General features: G+C 35.3%; 1 protein-coding gene across 2 annotated transcripts in view; it reads right to left on the bottom strand.

Annotated features, from left to right (window-relative positions):
- Positions 1–6322: 6322 nt before the first annotated feature.
- The window catches only part of LOC125650706 (uncharacterized), a 28829-nt gene continuing 9760 nt past the window's right edge, over positions 6323–25391 (bottom strand). Inside the window, exons 3-8 of one of the 2 annotated variants that reach the window (XM_048879216.2) lie at positions 19765–20969; positions 14544–14785; positions 13700–13889; positions 12556–12585; positions 8041–11799; positions 6323–7363 (exon numbers count right to left, since the gene is read on the bottom strand). In XM_048879216.2, the coding sequence (XP_048735173.1) occupies positions 7262–7363; positions 8041–11799; positions 12556–12585; positions 13700–13889; positions 14544–14785; positions 19765–20685 (5244 nt within the window). In that variant the 5' untranslated portion in view covers positions 20686–20969 and the 3' untranslated portion in view covers positions 6323–7261. The remainder of the gene's footprint in view (positions 7364–8040; positions 11800–12555; positions 12586–13699; positions 13890–14543; positions 14786–19764; positions 20970–25391) is intronic. The other variant, XM_048879217.2, reaches the window with a different exon arrangement.

The following is a 25391-nucleotide window of genomic DNA, read 5'->3' on the forward strand; positions in this document are numbered from 1 at the left end:
AAACGAAGATTTATTGCTGGATCCAATAAATGTTCTACCAAGCCCTCCCCATCTTTGCTCCTCGTGAAAATATTAACGTATTTGAAGAAGAAAATTCAAACGTATTGTGCCACAACAAATGCCAGAAGTGGTGTAAATCAAATGTGGATTCTAAAATATTCTAAAGAACTTTTAGTAAATTTGAAATCACAAAACTTTTATCAAATCAACAATATCACAACGTACTACTTTTCAACACTTTACACTACGATTCCTCACGGTAAATTAAAGACTAAACCTTTTGACATCATAGACAGTTGCTTCTTCAACAAATATGGAAAAAAGAGAAAATTAATCATTCAAAAAATTACTTTGTTACACACCACTCTGATTATACGCATGAGTACTCCGAAGTTGATTTAAAAAAAGATACTGGATTCCTCATTGATAAAATCTTCGATCAGGTCTTCCAACAGTGTGTTGGAATTCTTATGGGCACCAATTGAGCTCTTTTGTTAGCTGACCTGTTTTTATATTCTTGTGAATTTTGACGACGTTCTATCTATTAACAATAATCATTTTCACTCAAATGTCGATTCGATATAATCCAGTGAACTCGAGATAAAAAAAACGTACTTAGATATTTTATTGAACATAGATTTTAACGGTAAACTAACAACTCAACTTTATGACAAACGGGATGATTTCGGTTTCTCCATCGTCAACTTCCCATATCTATGTAGCACTATTCCATTATCACCTGCATATGGTGTTTAAGTCTCTCAACTCATTCGATACGCACGAGATTGCTCTGCGTATAATCTGTTTTTAAATCGACACAGGCTACTGACAAACAAGTTGATGTTGCAGGGATTTCAACAGTCTCATTTAAAGTCAGCATTTCGCAAATTCTATGGTCGTTATAACGATATAGAATGCCAATACAACCTATCATTGGGTCAAATGCTGTCTGATATATTTCATACCGATTGTTAGGTCATTTTTTACACACTGATTTCGACTACGGATTATTTTGTTGCATGGCCGATCAAGATATAGGACTCACGGCGAGTGTGACCGGTCGACAGGGGGTACTTACTCCTCCAAGACACCAACTCTGGTATACCCAGGGGTCCGTGTTTGCCCAACTCTTAATTTTGTATTCCTTATAGGGGTTATGACATTGATCGCTGTTTTTAAAAATGTCGAAACCGCTCCAAAGCAGGCGTACTACTGTTCGTTATCTTCATCTTTTCATTGAATTTAACAAATGATGAAAGGATAAGAGTTCACTAACCATTAAGGGGAAATCAGCATACACATTGTCACACTGATTTCCCTTTCTTTAAGAAATGTTACAATGTTGACTACATCATAAATTAAAGGCGAAGATAACGAACAGTGATCAATCTCATAACTCCTACAAGCAATACAAAATAGATAGTTGGAAAAACAAGGACCCCTGGACACACCAGAGGTGGGATCAGGTGCCTAGGAGAAGTAAGCATCCCCTGTCGACCGGTCACACACACCCGTGAGCCCTATATCTTAATCAGGTAAAAGGAGTAATCCGTAGTCAAAATCAGTGTGCCAAGAACGGCATAACAATCGGTATGAAACAAATCAGACAGCATTTGACCCAATATTAGGTTGTATTGGGAAATTAGATCGTTATGATGACCACATAATTTGTGAAAAGCTGACGTTAATTAAACGAGCTTATTGATTGTAACCTGTAACATACATTCCAACCTGTCACATCAACTTATTTGTTGTGAAACCCCTGCAACATCAATTTGTTTGTATCCCGTGGGGATCCGGGTTAGAATAGGTCCTCAGTACCCCCTTGCTTGTCGGAAGAGACGATTAAATGGGGATGTCCTTCGGATAAGACTGTAAAAACCGAGGTCCCGTGTCACAGCAGGTGTGGCACGATAAAGATCACTCTCTGTTATATGGCCATAAGCGCCGTGCATAAACCTAAATTTTGTAGCCCTTCACCGGCATTGGTGACGTTTCCATTTGAGTGAAAGATTCTCGAGAATCAATATTTAAACAATATTTGCAATCAATCAAGTTGTTTGTCAGTAGCCTGCCTCGATTGAAAAACTGACCATTCACAGAATAAGCTCTTGCGTATGGAATCGGCTGAGAAATATAAACGCCATATGCAGGTGATAATTGAATATTGCTACATGCATATGGGGAGTTGACGATGGAGAAGTTGAAATCATACCGTTTGTCATACAGTTGAGTTGTTAGTTTGCCGTTAATATCTACTTTCAATAAAATATCTAAGTATGAAGCATAAGTGCACGACTCTGTGGTGTCTTTTATTTCGAGTTCATAGTGATATATCGAATTAGCTGCAGAGCTGTAGCTCTCTGAAAAAATATTTTGACATAACAGAGAGCTACAGATCCACCCCTTATAAAAACCTTCGATTTACGGCGCACAAAAAGCTGCGCACGCTTGAGGCTTTATATCGTTGTATTCTTGAATTGCTGTTTCATGAATTTAACATAAAAAAATTCTTAACTTATTTTCCTACTATACTTGTGTCTAAACATACTTTCAAATATTCATTAAAGCCCCATACGACCTGAAAACTCCCAGCTTTAAATGATTTCGTTTGTTGACGTAGTCATGTTAGGTAGCCGGTCAATTCGAACCCTGTTTTTGTTGGTATCTATTCATAAAATTCGTTATATGATATGTATTCGCTCTTCATTTATTATCAATACGAATAATTTATAGAAATTAAAAAAATAAAGTTTTTCTAATGGTAAAATAAGTTCTTGATTCATGAAAATGCTACAAAAGTCCTTAACACTCGTGTGGCAGGGATGGAGACCGGACCAGACTAATGAAAGCCGCATTGCCGTGAGTTTAGCTATTTGAATAATTATCATTTTAAAAAGGCACTGCGGTGATATATTATTTAAAATATTTAGCTAAAATATTTGTGAGGATATTAGTTCACATCTAGACGTTATTGTGCAAGTATGGAAATTAACCGGGATTCGAATTGACCGGCTACCTAACATTGCTACGTCAACAAACGAAATAATACTTATCATTTCCATTAGTGGAACTCTTCAAATTAAAGGCGCGTAAAGTCATGCTACCGGGACAACATCATGTAAACACATTACTTTGGCACACGTAATAATAACTGACTGCAAACCACAACACTGATTAAAATTCTAAAGCCAAATTTAGGAATTGATTATTCTTAAAAGAAAACAGACGAACTTATTAAACTATGTGAGGAAGAGAAGCTACTAAATTTGCCAAATCTGACCGATATAAAGTGTCAATCGCAAGAAGAATTGTGAAGGGAAAAACCGATATGCACATCTAACACAAGAACTTTTCTTGTAATTAATGTGATGAATATGTTTTTAAAGTTATTCTGTCAGACTATGAAGACATTCTAATTTATCATACAATTAGGACAGGTTCATATGGCATGGACTTTGTAATCGTACACGTACCCCCCCCCCCCCCCCCCCCCCGTAATTTTCCATATTTTAGAACAAGTTATATACATGTATATGCCAAACTGCATTTTTAAAAGACGTTTATAACACTAATTAACACACCTAATGCGTTTCCAAACTGCATCTAAGTTAATTTGAAAATTGCAAAATATTGATGTACTTGGGTGTCCAGAGAACATCGTTGTTTGGAATTTTTAAAATAGGTGTGGTGGAGTTTAAAAAACATGTAACATCTTTAATAAGATAGTGTTAGAATATTTGAAAAGTGCAGTTTGACAAATGGTAATTTTATTTAAGATATACCATGTATTTTAACTCTTAAAAAGGGGGGGGGTGCTCTGAACGTTTCGTTTATATGTCCCAGTAATCTCGCACTTGCTCACGAGATTTGTGCATTTTCTTACCAATGACACACAAGAGTCATCAAAGCGCGATAACTCCAACGAGCTGGTAATGAGAAGTATTGGAAGCTGGGAGTTTTCAGGTCGTATGCGGCTTTAATGAATATTTGAAGGTATGTTTAGACACAAGTATAGAAGGAAAATATGTTAAGAATTTTTTTATATTAAATTTATGAGACAGCAACTGAAGAATACAATAATATAAGGCCTCAAGCGTGCGCAGCTTTTTGTGCGCCGTAAATCGAAGGTTTTTATAAGGGGTGGATCTGTAGCTCTCTGTTATGTCAAAATATTTTTTTCAGAGAGCTACAGTTCTGCAGCTAATATCGAATCGACATATGAATGAAAATTATTATTGTGAATAGATTAAACGTCGACGAATAAATACATAAATACACAGGGAATAAATACATAAATACACAGGGAATAAATACATAAATATACAGAGAATAAATACATAAATACACAGGGAATAAATACATAAATACACAGGGAATAAATACATAAATACACAGGGAATAAATACATGACAAAGTCTGTATCACACTCCATATGAATTCCAATATCAACCCGACAATCCATATCAACCCCAGACTCCAATATCAACCCGACAATCCATATCAACCCCAGACTCCAATATCAACCCGACAATCCATATCAACCCCAGACTCCAATATCAACCCGACAATCCATATCAACCCCAGACTCCTATATCAACCCGACAATCCATATCAACCCCAGACTCCTATATCAACCCGACAATCCATATCAACCCCAGACTCCTATATCAACCCGACAATCCATATCAACCCCAGACTCCTATATCAACCCGACAATCCATATCAACCCCAGACTCCTATATCAACCCGACAATCCATATCAACCCCAGACTCCTATATCAACCCGACAATCCATATCAACCCCAGACTCCTATATCAACCCGACAATCCATATCAACCCCAGACTCCTATATCAACCCGACAATCCATATCAACCCCAGACTCCTATATCAACCCGACAATCCATATCAACCCCAGACTCCTATATCAACCTGAGCCTCCAAGATCAACTCGAAACTGCAATGTCAACCCCAGCTTCCACAATAGCAGCCCAGGGACCCATATTGTTGTTTTTATTATGAAAGGCGAAGATAACGAACAGTGATCAATCTCATTACTCCTATAAGCAATACAAAAATAGAGAGTTGGGCAAACACGGACCCCTGGACACACCAGAGGTGGGATATGGTACCTAGAAGGAGTAAGCACCCCCTGCCGACCGGTCACACATATATTTGAAAACAGACTCCACAATTCTAATACAATAAAATGCTATTTTAATCAGTAAACATACTTTTTGTTGAAAATTTGCTTCCAAGCAGGAAAAAGTTACTCCAAATAAAAAAATACAGAGGTGTTCTAGAAAGGTGTAAAGGGCGAGATAAAAGGTTGATAAAGGGTGATGATACAGGGTGTGTAATAAAGAGCACGCGCGTTAGTTCATACCAGGAGTTTAAATATCCTGTATTATAAACAAATATTTAATAAATGACATTACACTTTAAGTATCTTTCTAATTTATATTGATTTCGAAGTTGTGTAAAATGACCTTCTGGAAAAATACCATTTTGTCATATTTTCTTGACCAGTCCATAATTCTAAATGCTAACTCTCCCGAGGTTATTTGATATGAATAAAATTCCTGTCTTATTATTTTTAGTTCATACTGAAAATGAAGTCGGAGAATACATATTCAAAGTATCCCAATCATGAATGAATCAGCAGGAAAACCAGTCTATGGACAGCGTTCAAATTGGGATGCCTAAAACCTCCTGGAGAGTTTCTTTAAAATCCAACATTCCACGCTAACTGGTGTTTCAGTATTCTTACTGACCACAATACTCATCATACCTAGTCACCTGAACGTGCGTACATGCCCGTGTTCTTCGTTTAGTTAGATACCATTTAACTGTATTTGCAAATTACATAGTCACCAGGACTAACTGTGAATAGTCCTCTATTGATCAGTGGCTTCAAGTTCGTAGGAAACTAATTCAAAGTGTTTGAAACGGAAAATGGAAACTACACCATATGCCTGACCAGATTATCTTTGAATATAAAGAATTACAAACAGTTGACCCCTATCATCCAATTCTATATATAGTTTTTCTTTGCGTCCGAACTTCAATCCGTTTTCCTGCCAGTGTATATCAATGAGAAAGGTTAGCTTTTTAATAAAGCAAGATTTATGGCCACCCCCATCGCTTGTCCCTCATTACTCTGTTACCTCACACACGACGATCTACATACACTTATCAAGAGTACATATAAACTACCATCGCTTCAACGCATGCGTGGAATGACTAAACCAAAGAAAATGTACACCGTTATGTACTGTTATGTACATGTTTTACAGCTACATAAATCAAGAACACCAATAAACGTTTGTCAGTTTATTGCATAGATAACAGATAAAACATTATCACAGACTTGGTATATGACGTTAAAATCTAACTGAATAGAAAAATGTACAAATCGATTTGAAATACCATCTGCACCATTAATTACAGATTTATCATAGCGTATTCATACGTATTGCTTTCATGGACGTAAGGATTAGTAATGAATGCAGCTCTAGGTTTTGAATTTACGTACATGTATGTACATGTAAACACAGCTTCCTTTATATCTTATAAAAAGTAGTTTTAATTCATTGATGAAAGACATCTGATATTGATGATTTTATGAATATGACTTAAGGAATTTGGCATGATTGCTTTGAGAATGAACACCAATGTGAATAAAATATGACCTATGTGTGTAACTAAATAGGGGAAAAGAAACGAAAGACATGGATGCCTAGCATGGGGTAAAATGTTAATGATTTCACGATTATACAGATTGCGACACTGCAAATACTCCTGCACAGTTCCCTCATTCTTTAATCAATGCATAAACAACACAAAACAATCACAAAAAGAAACCTAATTAGCTTCATTTGAGAACATGATAATCTAAATATTTACTTCGAAAATAATGAGCACGATGGGGAAAAGTCACTGATGTTATTTGCTGCCCAGGTCCCCCTGTGTCTATCGATAAACAATCTAAAACAATATCACAATTTCATTCATCACAGTTGGAATAAAGGTAAACACGAAAATATATATATATGAACGTCATATATGAACGTCTTGTATGAAATGTTGCAAAATATTTCATTAAAGTCTTTGCAGAAACATGCATACATCGCCATTAACTATATATCTGTACATATATATATAGTTCGGATTATAGGATACAAAAATAAATCAATTTGGCACAAAAGGTGTATTTGTTTTTATGACACAGTCAGTTACGACGCCATAGCTCAGCAACCTTAGAGTTCCGTTTCTTTCACTGGATCCATCAACTGCATCACCAGATCGAAGGAAGTGGGCGGGGTCTCATTCAGCCAGCACTTGTTCACGATATCCAATATCTAAAACAAGCAATGTTTACATCAGTGGGTCTGAATATCAACCAATATTTACCTAACAAACAATATACATCCTTGAATGGTAAACGTTGCGTATCGTATATTTAAGTGTTTGGCCTAGATTCGTCATTAAACAGTATATCAATGAAAATACAGAGCGCCTCCTAAATGAAAAGCGTGGTAAAAAATTTAAAAATTATGTGTGCAGGTGCGATTCATGAGCACATGAAATGGCGTCCCTATACTTAGTACACGGTAGTACCTAGTCCACAATAACCAATGTAAGACATATCTTTTTTTAAATGGTCAGCAGATAATAATACCTGTTTGACTTGACGGTTACAAGTATTGTAGATGTCTGCATGCGACATTTCATACAAACATGAACCATCTCAGTACTGAAGTTTGATTATAATCCGATAAACATTAATTTTAGTTGTTTTCGTTCTTGAACAAATCACGAAGCAAGTCACGAAGCATGTTTATGTACACAAATTTAAATACTAACGAATTCTTTATTTGAAACAAAGCCATAAAATTTTATGCCAACGAAAATTAATGAAACCATTGTTAGATATTTTCAGAAAAGTTAATATACAGTGACGACAAATTCATCTGTGTAACCATTCAAATTTAAAAAAAATATGATTATGTATGTTACAAGGCTTATGATTTTATACCTGACTCCCAACGTCTCCAAGTTGACCAGCTTGTCGGAGTTTCATTTTCATCATATTAAAGCCTTCTTGTGTTGCAGGCAACAAGTCATTGAAAGACACAAGATGAAGTGCTGATGTCAGTTTTTGGCAATTTGAGACGTGTTTGTCTGACATTCCCATTTTCAAAGGAACATCAATTTGAATATCACCGTCGTCTCTTTTGTTTTCGATTACAGGTGGAATATCGAGCACGTGGGTGCTCTCTTTAACGAAAGGATCTGCTTTTCCGTCTTTTGCAAGCAATGGAGAATCGAAATCTGGGTCTAAAATTGGTGGGTACGTTTGCTGATGTTCCGGTGATGTTTTCTGGGAATAAACTCGGTCTATATAAAGTTCAGCGTCCATCACCAATGCAGGTTGATTCTGTGGAATGTGATTGGGAGACACGTGATTTACGTTACCTGGATTTCCATTTTGGAAGGTAGATGTTTCTGACTCCTCACTTTGTGGTTGATTAAACATAGTAACATCATTGTCCGACACGTTTGTAAAAGAATCATTTAGAATATTAGCGTTCTGAGCATGATTGGGAGACAAGTGAGTGCCTCTGGGCGATTTATGAATAGGAGATTGGTTTGCGTCTTCCGGACTTTCTCTGATAATATCATCTAACTTTGATTGCTGAATCTGCAATTTAGTTTTCTTTCCTTGATCTTTCCTCGACTTTCTATTCAAGGAACCGTAGGTTCGACCAGGAATTAATTTCTTTTCTCTTTCACTTTGGAAAAATCCCTGCGAATCTAAATTTTTGAATAAGTTCTCATCTAAATGTCTAGGTTGATAATTCAAAGTACTGTTTTCAGAAACATGATTCTGCTTTAAAGGGTTGACAATTTCGTTCGCTGATACTTCAGAAACTCTAAGTGGAACCCCTTTCTTTACAAGTTCTCTGTAGCGTCTGGTAGCATCTGCAGTGTGACTGCTCGACATTACATTCGGCCCTCGTAATGCTTCCTTTGACAGTCCCGGAGTTTTAGGTCGCGAGGAACCAGGCGTTTTAGGACGATTTGAATACACCGAGTCAAAGTTTTGATTCACAGAACCTTTATCGGTATGTGAAGAATTAAAGTTTTCCACTTCCCGATTAAAGTCCATTTCTTTGGTTTGTTCTGGAGAGGCTGATGAAACTTCTATTATTCGGGAAAGACTTGATGTCGGACGGAATTCTTCATCCTCCCCTTCTGGTATAACGTCATTATCAGGAAGACATTCAATCTCAAGGTCTGGTGAATCAGCCACTGCATGGGCTTCCACAGGCTTAGAGTTTATTCCAGTGAGACAAAAAGTTTTCTCTTGTAATGGAGTATTCTGCAAGTTCGACGAGATACCCGAGTTCATTTTCGAACGATCATGTTTTCTTGGTTTTGATCGTCTATCTCTAATTTCATGAAAAGCGGAATCATCAGACATGTAACTGCTGTGGGGACCATGGGAGGAAATCTCGCTGCTTTCACTATCAAAGCCGCTATCGACATTCTTACGTATCCGGCTTTGCATGACCTTCTTCATATAGACTTCCTTTGCAGAAGCATCGACATCAGTAGCAAAATCGTCTGTGTCGGCATCAGCTTGAGATGACAAAGACGTAAGTTCTCCACTCGTAAGAGAAACATCTGCCGGTCGCGTTCGTATTGATCCCCTGCTACTGAAGCTGTCAGTACTGCTAAAGCTTGAAAATCGGTTAAGATTCGCTTTTGATAGCTTGTCTGTCATAAACCTTTTCTCTCCTGTTTCTTTTCTTGGATCATGCACGTAATGTCGTTTGGAGTGTGTTTGTTCTGTATGGCCGTTTTCATTCTGCTGATCCATTTCATTATATTCCGATACATCAGCCCTTTCTGTATGTTCTTGAGAATCATCATTTGTTTGTACTGTGAGCTTTTTGACGTTTGCAAACTTTACATCCAAGTTTTCTCTTTTGTTGTTCGTTCTTTGGATATTGAAATCTCTTGATTTTGCGCTCAATGCTCTTTTGAGAGCATTTCGCGCTTTTGATCGTCTGTGTTCAGTTTCCTCTTTCTCCATATTTTCTTTGTTTATTTCCTCTTGTGTTGGTGGTGGTGGTGCAGGCTTCTTTTTAACCGACTTTGAACGCTCTTTTTTCTTTGTTTTCTTCTCTTGTTTATTTGGTTTTTCGTCCATTTGTGGTTCTTGAATAGAACGAACTTTGATTTTATTTGTTGTTTTGTCTCGAACTAATTGATGTGGATTTCCTTTCGTCAGTGTTTCTTCATCATCTGTTGCTTCTGTTGCTTCTACGATTTCCTGAAGACCAGAACTTGTTCGGTGTAAAATCTGAGTTCCTGAAAAAGTCCGATGTACAGGTGCAGACAGTATTTGTGACCCCGATGATGTCCTTTGAATGGAGCGAATTGGTTGCAACTTTTTAACATAAATGCCCTGTAATTCGTCATAATAATCTACGAGTTCAAAACGTTGCGGTCCAGGGCCGTCAGACTGCCAATATGTTTTCGGTCTTGACCCTACTCTGTCTCTAGCACTTAACATCTCAATAAGTCTAGGTCGATGTTTCTGAGAATCTAATGAATCTGCCATTCCCGGAAGACAGTCAATAATATTGTCTAATTCGTCTCTTTCAACGTCAATAGATTCCAAGGGAAGAGGTAAATTGGACCAGAGGGACGCTCTGGAATCGGCTGACACTGTGCTTTTCAATCCATGAGGACGGTATTCCATATCACTTCGAATGCTCCACTGATCACTTTTCTGCGAGACCGTTCGATGTAATGAGTTATCTGACTGAAAAGACTGAATCGAATTCTTAGAGTCCTGTCTCATTTTCTTATCCAGTCTGTACCTGTCGAACGGAATTTCCATTTCTTCCTCGGATACTTCCTCTCCAGATGAATCTGCTTTGTCAGTTGGTTTAAATGCTGATACAGTGGTTTCTGAGCCAGTAAGATTTTTTATGATTGAAACTGGCTTTGATAAAAGCCGTTTACTGTTTGATTTCTTTATATCCTTGCTTTTTCCTTTTGATTCAAAAGCCTGCCCATCGAAAGATTTGGTTTGAGTCTTTTTACCTTTTCCTTTTTTCTTATCAACTGGAGCTTCGGTTCTCTCTAATGCAACTTCTTGCAACATAAAGCGTTTGTGAAACACTTCTGTCGGGACAGGTGTTTGTTGCTGTAGTGCTTCCACTTCTGGTGGTGGGGATCCACTCCTTCCATTGAACAGTGTACTCGCTGACTGCACCGAAGGAGATCTATGAGACATCCTCTGTTGATCTGGAGAAACTGTCCTTGACCTTGCGCTTCGTTTTGACTGAGCAGACAAGGGACGACTTCCTGGTGACAAACTTCTACTTCGTCTTCTTACTTCTTCGATTAATTCGTATGGCGATCTAATGCCATCTTGATGCCTTCTAAAGTACTGTTCCACATCCGAATCGTCCGAAGGATTATTCATGAGGTCAACATTTGGAGGATGAGACTCTGGGATGATATTTGGCTTCACAACAAAACGCCCCTTGGCGTTGATTAGATCGTTGGGATCTTGGTCATAGTCCCAGTCATATTGCATGCTTAAAAATCGTCTTTCACACGATTTCGTAACTAATTCCAAGGCAACTAAAGCAAAGGAACGTATGTCTGGTAAAAAGAATTGTCTTTTGTTGGTGACTGCGGTCTCTGTCTGCTGCATGGAACCGTAGATGTGTGTGAATTCAAAATCACCAATGGCTGCTCGCATGACCATGTTCTGAAACGATGCAAACTTGATTTCATTACCGTCATTTATTTATGTACCATGGTTACATTTATTTTTGTGCGGGCCAATTTTCGTGGTTTACGTATTTTTCTCCATATTCAAGACGCCTTCTTAAGACAAAGGTTTCGATTCGCTCTTCTCTTCAGTAACCCTTAGCTTAACTTGCAAAGATATGCATTTCTCATGTATCTATAACGTTATGATATTTTTTTCTCGATATTCGCTGCCTTCTATATATGCTATATCCAGGAATTTCACGTAAAGTAGGCCACCACAAAAATAAATATTTCACAATATCTATATACTGTTTTAAAATGTAAAACTAATAAGACTTCAACAAAAAAGGCATTTTTTTTTTCATATCTGTATATGGCTAAAACTTTTGCCGATCAAAATAGAAAACGGAGGTTATGTTAATAATATAATCATAATTGAAACATGAAAAAAATGAAACGAAAAGATTTTTGAAAAAGATTGTTGCATTACATTGAATTTTAGTACTATTATTTGAAAGAATCTTTGAAGAATATATATTTCATAGCAATATACTCTACCCATGAAATTGGATAACTAACTAGAAATAGCATAAGGTATATGAAAATGTTTAAGAAACAAAATAATAGCAACATATGCATTTCAGATATATCAAAGCAAAGACACTATACATTTGTACTACGTGTAAATGGTTAGTATGTGGGATACGTTTTATTGAAGGCAAGAGTGATATTCCGTGGATAAGCCTCCTACCCTATACATAGGCCTGGTGTATTCTGTCTCCTGGCGAAGGTTAGAAAGGTTGATATAAATACGTAATATTCAATGATGTCATGTATCTAAATCCATGCATGTTAAACATTAAATGAGCTAAATCATAATCTGGTACAGTATTGAGTTAGCTTGTCAGTCGTGTAGATATGGTTGGTTTACTCTTTCATTGTGTAGATATGGTTGGTTTACTCTTCCATTGGATTTTACAGTTTACTACAACTGACTATATAGTTTCGTGTAAAAGCACCTTTATGATTTCATCCGTCGATTTGTACATCGCTAAAGATGTCTAAAACGAAAAATATCGTGGTTGATGATCTCGATAACTTACGACAAATGATGCTAACTGTTACAGGTATTCCCGTGCAAGAGATTTCCGACATTCGCCAACACCACTTTCGTGTCAGTATATTTATCGCCGGGTGGCAGACATTTTGTTTATGCATAAAATATAGAAGTTGGTTTACAATGGCGACTCAGATGTCAAGGATTTTGGAAACAAAAGTTTGTTTACAGCATATTTTACATCGAATACGTGTCGCGTTAGAAAACGTTTCAGTAAGATATAGATTAAAGAGATATACTACATCATCATAATGGCTGACTTTCATTAATGAAGATATGATATTCAGCAATATGTGTATATTCCTTTTACATTTGATTGCCTAGCTGGGTAGCTCAGTTGGCTAACGGGTCCACTACTGATCTGCACAGATAGCGGGTTCACGTCCAGCAGGGCTATTAATCTTTTTTTTCCCCTTCAGATTACTTTCTGTTAAAACTGCATTTTATGACTAAATAAAGTAAATTTGGAAGTTTTCAATTTCAAAATCTTGTTCTATATATCCTCCATTATCTTTGGTGTGTTGTTCCTCCTTAATACAGTGCTCTCGTTTTACATCTAAATACTTTCATTACATTCTTACGAATATAGATTTGTCTGCCGGTACGGTCCTATGAAATTACTTTTCCATATATATATATATAGTTTTACAAAAAGAGCACAATGTACTTGTTATGACATTGTAGTTAAGACGTCGTACATATATATATATATATATATTTGTACGAAACAAATATTTCGCCCGTGTGTTTTTGCAGAATCCTATTCTACTTCACTCACCGGAAGTGATCCTTTGAGGTAGATACAGGAGGAGCTGAGGTTGTTGTGGAGGATGTTTTGGCTATGGAGGTAAAACAATCCCTCCGCTATGTCATGCACCACCATCCGCTGACATGTCTCCGGGAGAGATACGTCCTTCTGCAACAATTCCGCCAGGCTTCCATTGTTAGTCAGCTCAAGGCAGATAATTCTGTGCAGAAAATCAACAAACTTTGATATGCCCCAAGTTATCGAACAATTAAAAAATACGAGAAATCTGATAATAGTTTTCAATTTGATCCGTCAATGACAAAGAATTTATAGATTACAAGCCCAATTCCAAAGCAATTAACACTTTGACTTTCATATATATTTATTTGTAGTTACCTATAAAAAAGCATTAAAGGAATTAGATCATGTCAATTTATCTCTCTAAAATCTGAAAGGAATTCTTTTATCATCCAGGTTGCCTTATCCATGTTTTATTAAGACCCATATTTAAACAACCTTGCCGATATGCGTTGTCGGCTAATAAAATACCTCAAACAGAATTATGCACTGAAATCTTACGCTCATATATTTTCACTTCCATGTTAAATGCCTGGAAACATTACAATCAATAAATCATGAAGTTCTACAATACAATTCCCATTTTCATTAAAACAATACAAATATAAAGAATTTGTTTATACGGCATTCAGTGAATCAAAACTGGGCTTAAGAACAATCAATGTTCGTCAACATTGGAATTTACTTTAAATGAAAAACGATTGGTATCATTAAAACGCACACGAAACTTTCATCTCTAGTTTGTTAGAGACATGAGACTTCATGTAAGATTTATTTGCAGACAGAGGTTATCTACCTTGAGTCACTGGTAATTATCTCCCCTGTTATGAGGGTCATCGTTTCGTAATATGGGTTAGAACTGCTCGTCCACAGGCATTGGAGAAGGCTAGGATGTTGTGCCTTTCGGAGCATGCCCAGAACCACGATTTCCTGTGCCCACGCTTTGACATGGTTTGACCCGTAGACCTTCATCAGGCCCCGCTTGAACGTACCCTTGGACACACTCCATGTTGCTCTCAGTCGTAACTTCCCCGGTTCCTGTAGAATTATTCAAATGAAAGTTACACAAGTTTAAAAGTACATTGTATCTCAATTCAAATTCGCACGAACTCTGTAATCACGACCGGTCGCGCTAGATCAGTAGTAGAGCGTTCGCTTCGTAACCCGGAGGTCGTGAGTTCGAGCCACCCTTGTGCCATGGCCGCGTCAAACCCAAGACGTAAACATAAAAGGTATTAATTTATTCTTTGCCAAATGATCAGCGTCTTTAGAAGTGAGAATCATGGGTCTTTCGGATGTGACCTTAAAAACGGAGATCCCGTGTCGCAGCAGACGTTACCACGTTGAAGAACCCTCGCTGCTACGGCCCTGAGCGCTAAGCATGTGTCTAAATTTGTGGTATTTCACCTACAGTTGGTGACGTCTCAGTGAGTGAAAAATTCACGACAGGACGTAAAACAATCAACTAACCGCCTTTATCAACACGTAATTCAGTGTATTATGGGATAGATTAAGACTTTCTATGTACATGAATAATTTCAAGTACATGTGTCACATCTCTGAATCATTACAATATTTAACTTGTACACGAGAAAATAGAACATTTATTGACTTTTCAATCGTCTTAGAGCATAATCATGTATTTGTTTTCTTTCGTCTTTGTATGTATGAAATATCACAGTTTGATCTTTAGTATAGAAATCATTACACGCTTATCTGAGGACAACAAAGGAGCGTATCATCTTAACGACGGATGGTTTGGAGGACAAACGAAAAATCTAAAAGTCTATGAAAACATTGACTTTCCCAGTGATTTATTTTTAGCCTTCTGTTTGGTTTCTAGTCCTTCGCACTTCAAAAGTGCCGGTAGTGGCAGAAATTCGCCTTCTGATTTAGTGTACCACTTGACGGTATCTCAGCATTAAAGAAAAATTAAAAAACCCCAGGTAAACTTGGTCTGCTTGCATTGAGAAAGGACTTTCAATACTTTATACCGTAGTAGATGGTATATTAGTTTTCTTGGTCAATATTCTACATGTATAAATTGGTTTTCGTTGAAATCTTATTATTCGTTCTCTATCGGAAATGAATTAATGTATTCTGTAAAATCTTAATCTATACTTGCATTCATCTTTCTTTTATGATACATTTTAAATTTTTCTTTTTTATAAACACCTGTGATTTAGGTTGTTTATGAATGTAAATAATTCCTGTTTGAATAGGTATATTACATTATTTAGAAAGGGTTTTCTTCTTCATTTAAGAAGATATGCTGAACAATTCGACCACTGAGAAGGGGTATGGTGCAGATTCTCAAACCCTGGTTCTTTAACCACTCCGTTTACAAAAGGTTTATCTATTCAAATGATTCCGTGATAAATCGGAATTTAATCTAATGAGGTCTCCTTCCATCAAATCCAAAGGTTTAAAGGGATATACGATTTGTGTGGAGAATTACATGACGTTGAATTTTTTTTATCAATTCAGTATTATAAATGAGCTTGTTATTGTGGAAATTGAGGTATCGGTGGTAAAATGTCTAATGAATACGGCATAAGGCACGGCCCGCACATTTAATTTTACGTTACTCCGACTTTTAAATACCTAAAACGAGTAATTGAATGAAGGTTGAAATATACTGTTTCTAATACTTTTAATTTGCTTTAAACAGTAACGAGTTAATAAAAGAATAGAAATATAATATGGAGATAATATTTTGTTTGATTTCATGGGGTTTTCTTTGAATAGTAAAAATCTGGGCTAATTTTTTTCGTAGAATTCTAATCTGATTTATCAATAATATAGTTGTAATTTGAGATATAGTTGTAACTAATCAAAGTAAAAAGAGTGCATGCATGAAAGCAATATGAATAATATTATATTGCTTCATTATCATTATATAATAACTATATCTGTATGACCTTGACCATGTATTTGTATGGAGAGGGCTTATATAGGCAACGTCTGCTGTCCAATCCTTTTATGTATTATACATAATATAATATTGTTTAAATTAAATTCTACCAAAATAAGTAAAAAATTGTAACAATGTTTTGACAATTTAATTATGTACACATTCAATTAAGCAAGAATCCCGTGGGGATCCGGGTTAGAATAGGTCCTCAGTACCCCTTGCTTGTCGTAAGAGGCGACTGAATGGGACGGTCCTTCGGATGAAACCACAAAAACCGAGGTCCCGTGTAACAGCAGGTGTGACACGATAAAGATCCCTCCCTGCTCTAAGGCCGTAAGTGCCGAGCATAGGCCTAAATTTTGCAGCCCTTCACCGGCAATGCTGACGTCTCCATATGCGTGAAATATTCTCGAGAGGGACGTTAAACAATATATCGATGACGTTTTGTCTATTAACAATGATAGCTTTCATTCATATGTCGATTTGATATATCCCTGTGAGCTCGAAATAAAGGACACCACATAGTCGTCCACTTCTGCTTCATACTTAGATATTTCATTGAAAGTAGACATTTACGGCAAACTGACAACTCAACTATATGACAAACGGGATGATTTCAGCTTCTCCATCGTCAACTTCCCATATTCATGTAGCAATATTCCATTATCACCTGCATATGGTGTTTATATATCTCAACTGATTCGATATGCAAGAGCATGTTCTGCGTATAGTCAGTTTTTAAATCGAGGTAAGCTACTGACAAACAAGTTGATGGTACAGGGATTTCAACAGTCTCGATTGAAGTCAGCATTTCGCAAATTCTATGGTCTTTATAACGATCTACTTCGTCAGTACAACCTCGCATTGTGTCAAATGCTGTCTGATGTGTTTCATACCGATTGTTAAGCCGTTCTTGGCACACTGATTTTGACTGCGGATAACTCCGTTTACCTGATCAGGATATAGGGCTCACGGCGGGTGTGACCGGTCAACAGGGGATGCTTACTCCTCCTAGGCACCTGATCCCACCTCTGGTGTGTCCAGGGGTCCGTGTTTGCCCAACTATCTATTTTGTATTGCTTATAGGAGTTATGAGATTGATCACTGTTCGTTATCTTCACCTTGCATTCAATCAATCAATCATTTCAGCAAGATGAAGCTATAAAATCATGATGCTGTTTGGATTTACTATCTCTTCTTAAATTGATTTTTATATGCTCACATCTGAATTCTTGAGAAAAAATATCATATTGCTTGATTTTAAACAAAAAAAATGATCGAAACGTAACACTTGATAATTTTCAGTATCAAATCTTAATCACGTTAACTGTATTACTAACATATAGTAAAGTTTCATCGTAATCTGAAGACTTAAATCTTAATCACGTTAACTGTATTGCTAACATATAGTAAAGTTTCATCGTAATCTGAAGGCTTTAAATGTTTTGGGTAGAAACACTGCCTTATTGCCTCTACTTCTTTATTCCTTTAAGATCTCTCTTTTTCCTAAATCTACTTTGAGTTTCATTCCACCCACGAAAACTTCTACTTTTTACATCTCTAAAACGGTTTCCCCTCTTGATACCCACTCCTGTGTATCAACCTCTATGACAACATAATCTGCCCAGGGGGGCACCGAGTGGCAAGAGACTGTATAATGACGGCGTCTGATTTTCATGTCAGATAACTACACACTGTGTGACATCCATATTAAAACCGAATGAATAAAATGCCATTCGAAGGTTAATAGCACTTCAAGGTCTTAACTTATTTTTGAAAATATCTCAGAAGAGATCTTTTTCAATACACAACCAAACTTTCTGAACTCTGGGCTTTTGAAAGCAAGTCAGGGGAGCTGGTCCAGCTGGGAGCAATTCTATATACCCTTAGAAAAACGTGGTGAGCTATCGCTAATGAAGGGGTGTAGGACATGCGAGCTCTACATATACCCTTTCACGGATAGGTGTAGATATAATTTTGTTTATTATCAAATATCTTTACCGCTTGAATTCGTCAAATTAAATCTAACAAAGGCACACTAAGTGTTTCTGCTCTCCACAATTAGCAAGGTTAAGGCAAACAATATTTCTTTTGAAAATTTTCAATTTAAATAGATAAAAGACTATTTTTGTAGAGATGAATAGACACGCAGTATAGACATTAAGTTGTGCATTGCAATTTTTAAATATTTAAATTTGCTAGGTGTTTGATGGTACTTTCTGATTATTCATTTCTGATGGAAATTCAATACTTTTAAATGTAATTGACAAGTTTCAAAATTCAAGGGTTTTGATGTAAGTGATGTTTGCGTTTTAAAGTTTTGAGAAATAGAGGTATTGCATGATAGAAAACTATAAGATATCCACATCGGGTTTTCCCCCTCTCTCTATTTTACTCCATTTCTGTTTTTATTATCTTTCTTTATTAGTTGTTTATATATTTTATCGATTGATCCTTTTTTTTAAACTGAATGTCAAAATGGTAATGTCAACAAACGCAATTGATATTTCATATGTTTGCATCGAAAACATATCATGGCGTAATACTGCTTATCATTTTAAGATTATTAAACAAGTACAATCATGATTTTCTTACAAAAAACTTTAAAATCTAGTAATCTTAGGACCGTGAACCATGGTACATCGCGAATCAATGGTCTGACAAGTATAGAATATTCTTGATTTTTTTAAATTGAAAGGACAGTCATTTTTGATACATCATATGTTAAAAGAAAGTAAATGCAAGTTTTAAAAAAAATCCAATTTTATTTGTTAATTGACATGGTGCATATATACATATAAACGCCATATGTCATTCACTGGTCTTCCCACCTTGTGGCATTTTTACAGCTTGAATTAAAAAAGATGACTGGGAAATAAATTGAAAAATTATCTTAATCTTCAGATTTAATCAGCAAAAGACAGGCATGTTGCCTATAACTGTAGTCAAATTTCAACACAAAATGTTGAAAATCAGAAGAAAACGACATCGAAACAGAACGTCCAGTTACGTGTGGTGGTGGGGTAAAAAATCCCGAGACTTCAAGTGAAATTTGTATGTCTAAACATAGCTTAACACAGAAAACATCATTTTGAAAACTTACCTCTACTTTAATAAGCTCGAGTCGTTTGAGTTTATGATGTGGTTCCTCCACATCTCGATTTGTTCCACAACAGCATATACTCCACATGGTGTTCCCAATGTGGGAACTGACACTGTGGACGACAGTGATGATACTTAGGGACACCAGAACAATCCACGTTGCCGAGTCAAACTCCCCAGAATCGTAGTAGGTCACAAAATTGAACAGGAACAACACTATGATCCATAATATCAGCTCGAACAGCAATAACTTCTGAAATCTCTTCCCGTCAATCACCAGTTGGGACTGCCACACGTTAACACTGGATGTGTGAATTCGGTTGCTGAATCCTTTCCATAGTTTCAGAGCACTGATAACACACGTGAGAAGAGCGATGGAAAGAGACAACCAGAGTACTCCGAAATTTACAACACCCAATTCTCCGCCGTCTTCCGTGGGCTGGCTGATTCGTACGCAAGAAACGGCAAAACGACTCGGAGAAAGATTGTATCCTAAAGGCGTGAAAGGCAACGATGACAGAAGCACAGAAATAATTTTCTCGGGAATGAAAATGACCAAGAAGACATTTCTGTGAAACGTAGAAATTTGCGAGGATTTTCCTGGGTTGTATATCCCAAATAAAATGATCCCTGCTGTTAGAAAGCCGCAAACACAATCAAAGACGCCAAACACGATCAAAAAGCCGGAGGCATTGCACACTGGCTCGGATCCAGAAAGTTTAAATGAAATTGAAAGAATCAACCCAACGCCTAAAAAAACATGTCCAAAATCGATAGATAGGTAGGCATACTTCCACAACTTAGGCAGAGAGAATTGCTTTCTCTGTTTATAAAATATTGACACAAGATTATTTAAAAGACCGACAACAGAAGAGACAAGCACAATAAATTCTAATGGTGTGTTATGTGTATCAGCCATCATGCGCCAGCCCACTATAGTTTAAAGGGCTAATCAGATATCGAATTGTACAAAATTTCATATCTAATTTTCTGTGAATATTCGTTTTTACAAACAATTAATTTGGCTTGTCAATCATTCTTATGTCCTTGTGCTGCCAGCACCTCCGAATAGCTCCATTTATTTCTTTATGCAAAATAAGTATTTTTTCCCTTCCAGGATGGCCTTTAAATGGGAGCACAATAATGTATGTCAGCTTAGCTTGATTTGACTCCAAAGTTCAATAGTATCCAAAATCATCCATGTACCTGTAAAATATAACAAAGCACTGAATTAGCATTTTTATTACATCTTCACCAATAAAAAAAGAAAGTTTTATTCAGTCCCACCAAGAGGGAATTTTTTTTTAATGTTTTACAGGCTAAAAAAAAATCATTTAAAGTCATTGTGAAAATGTGACGGCGTGAAAACTCACATCAATGAATTGAAATTGCATGGAGATTAACATATTATGCGAGCGACCGATTCAGGTGGTTTTTTATTTCCTACGATACATGAGCAATATTCGACAAAGCAAAAACTATTGATTTCTAAAATACATTAACATGTCGACGAACCTCACTCAGCATACATTGTTTTCCGGTGATGAAAATGTGTAATTTTGATTCTTTGAAATGTTAAACTTTGACAGTAGATAGATATAGTTTCATAGTAAATGGCAGGGATATCTCCCCCTAAATTTCATAGTTAGTCTAAGCAAAGGAATCAGTTGCAAACAGTTACATATAATAGTAGTTGGTGATATACAGCTAACGGTCAATAAATCAGAGTTCTTGGTGATACGGAAAACGGTTAATAAATGATAGTAGTTGATACATACAAATAACGGTTAATAAATGATAGTAGTTGATATATACAAATAACGGTTGATAAATGATATTAGTTGATATATACAAATAACGGTTGATAAATGATATTAGTTGATATATACAAATAACGGTTGATAAATGATATTAGTTGATATATACAAATAACGGTTGATAAATGATAGTAGTTGATATATACAACTAACGGTTAATAAATGATGGTAGTTGATATATACAAATAACGGTTAATAAATGATAGTAGTTGATATATACAACTAACGGTTAATAAATGATATTAGTTGATATATACAAATAATGGTTAATAAATGATATTAGTTGATATATACAACTAACGGTTAATAAATGATATTAGTTGATATATACAAATAATGGTTAATAAATGATAGTAGTTGATATATACAAATAATGGTTAATAAATGATAGTAGTTGATATATACAAATAATGGTTAATAAATGATAGTAGTTGATATATACAAATAATGGTTAATAAATGATAGTAGTTGATATATACAACTAACGGTTAATAAATGATAGTAGTTGATATATACAAATAATGGTTAATAAATGATAGTAGTTGATATATACAACTAACGGTTAATAAATGATAGTAGTTGATATATACAACTAACGGTTATTAAATGATAGTAGTTGATATATACAACTAACGGTTAATAAATGATAGTAGTTGATATATACAACTAACGGTTATTAAATGATAGTAGTTGATATATACAACTAACGGTTAATAAATGATAGTAGTTGATATATACAAATAGTGGTTAATAAATGATAGTAGTTGATATATACAACTAACGGTTAATAAATGATAGTAGTTGATATATACAACTAACGGTTAATAAATGATAGTAGTTGATATATACAACTAACGGTTATTAAATGATAGTAGTTGATATATACAACTAACGGTTAATAAATGATAGTAGTTAATACATACAAATAACGGTTAATAAATGATAGTAGTTGATATATACAACTAACGGTTAATAAATGATAGTAGTTGATATATACAAACAACGGTTATTAGGAATGTAAGAAAAGTGACCTTATGACTTTTGTTGAGCTATTTCAATCCCTGTATAGAGAGGAACAACACGTTTTATTTATTGTAAGGAGACAGTCAACATTTCAATACCTGTACAGAGAGGAACAACACGTTTTATTTATTGTAAGGAGACAGTCAACATTTCAATACCTGTACAGAGAGGAACAACACGTTTTATTTATTGTAAGGAGACCGTTAACATTTCAATCTCTATATAGAGAGGAACTACACGTTTTATTTATTGTAAGGAGACAGTCAACATTTCAATCTCTATATAGAGAGGAACAACACGTTTTATTTATTGTAAGGAGACATTCAACATTTCAATCTCTATATAGAGAGAAACAACACGTTTATTTATTGTAAGGAGACAGTCAACATTTCAATCTCTATATAGAGAGGAACAACACGTTTTATTTATTGTAAGGAGACAGTCAACATTTCAATCTCTATATAGAGAGGAACAACACGTTTTATTTATTGTAAGGAGACAGTCAACATTTCAATACCTGTACAGAGAGGAACAACACGTTTTATTTATTGTAAGGAGACCGTTAACATTTCAATCTCTATATAGAGAGGAACAACACGTTTTATTTATTGTAAGGAGACAGTCAACATTTCAATACCTGTACAGAGAGGAACAACACGTTTTATTTATTGTAAGGAGACCGTTAACATTTCAATCTCTATATAGAGAGGAACAACACGTTTTATTTATTGTAAGGAGACAGTCAACATTTCAATCTCTATATAGAGAGGAACAACACGTTTTATTTATTGTAAGGAGACATTCAACATTTCAATCTCTATATAGAGAGAAACAACACGTTTATTTATTGTAAGGAGACAGTCAACATTTCAATCTCTATATAGAGAGGAACAACACGTTTTATTTATTGTAAGGAGACAGTCAATATTTCAATCTCTATATAGAGAGGAACAACACGTTTTATTTATTGTAAGGAGACAGTCAATATTTCAATACCTGTACAGAGAGGAACAACACGTTTTATTTATTGTAGGGAGACATTCAATATTTCAATCTCTATATAGAGAGGAACAACACGTTTTATTTATTGTAGGGAGACAGTCAATATTTCAATCTCTATATAGAGAGGAACAACACGTTTTATTTATTGTAAGGAGACAGTCAACATTTCAATACCTGTACAGAGAGGAACAACACGTTTTATTTATTGTAGGGAGACAGTCAATATTTCAATTATTTCTCCATCTACTGTAATAAAATGATCCCCTGGCACTCTGTCTATTAAAATCGGTGAGCAAGGAAACATTCATATTTCATATTTTAACTGCACATGAAATTTCTTTTCGCGGAATTTCTATTTAAAATCGATATATACAAATAATGGTTAATAAATGATAGTAGTTGATATATACAACTAACGGTTAATAAATGATAGTAGTTGATATATACAACTAACGGTTATTAAATGATAGTAGTTGATATATACAACTAACGGTTAATAAATGATAGTAGTTGATATATACAACTAACGGTTATTAAATGATAGTAGTTGATATATACAACTAACGGTTAATAAATGATAGTAGTTGATATATACAAATAGTGGTTAATAAATGATAGTAGTTGATATATACAACTAACGGTTAATAAATGATAGTAGTTGATATATACAACTAACGGTTAATAAATGATAGTAGTTGATATATACAACTAACGGTTATTAAATGATAGTAGTTGATATATACAACTAACGGTTAATAAATGATAGTAGTTAATACATACAAATAACGGTTAATAAATGATAGTAGTTGATATATACAACTAACGGTTAATAAATGATAGTAGTTGATATATACAAACAACGGTTATTAGGAATGTAAGAAAAGTGACCTTATGACTTTTGTTGAGCTATTTCAATCCCTGTATAGAGAGGAACAACACGTTTTATTTATTGTAAGGAGACAGTCAATATTTCAATCTCTATATAGAGAGGAACTACACGTTTTATTTATTGTAAGGAGACAGTCAATATTTCAATCTCTATATAGAGAGGAACAACACGTTTCATTTATTGTAAGGAGACAGTCAATATTTCAATCTCTATATAGAGAGGAACAACACGTTTTATTTATTGTAGGGAGACAGTCAACATTTCAATCTCTATATAGAGAGGAACAACACGTTTTATTTATTGTAGGGAGACAGTCAACATTTCAATCTCTATATAGAGAGGAACAACACGTTTTATTTATTGTAAGGAGACAGTCAATATTTCAATACCTGTACAGAGAGGAACAACACGTTTTATTTATTGTAGGGAGACATTCAATATTTCAATCTCTATATAGAGAGGAACAACACGTTTTATTTATTGTAGGGAGACAGTCAATATTTCAATCTCTATATAGAGAGGAACAACACGTTTTATTTATTGTAAGGAGACAGTCAACATTTCAATACCTGTACAGAGAGGAACAACACGTTTTATTTATTGTAGGGAGACAGTCAATATTTCAATTATTTCTCCATCTACTGTAATAAAATGATCCCCTGGCACTCTGTCTATTAAAATCGGTGAGCAAGGAAACATTCATATTTCAAAACCCCATCTATATTTTATGTTTTAAATAAGTCCAAAAACCATTAGTACGGGAATGTAAGCGAGGATATAGTGGCATCGTTATATAACCTGGGGAAAACAGCAATAGTTTCCAATTTCAAATAATAAAAAAACCCACCTGAATGTTGTATGCGATGTAATAACGATATTTGTTTTGCTATTTGAAGA

Source organism: Ostrea edulis, chromosome 5 (assembly GCF_947568905.1).
Source record: "Ostrea edulis chromosome 5, xbOstEdul1.1, whole genome shotgun sequence".
Taxonomy (NCBI): Eukaryota; Metazoa; Mollusca; class Bivalvia; order Ostreida; family Ostreidae; genus Ostrea; species Ostrea edulis.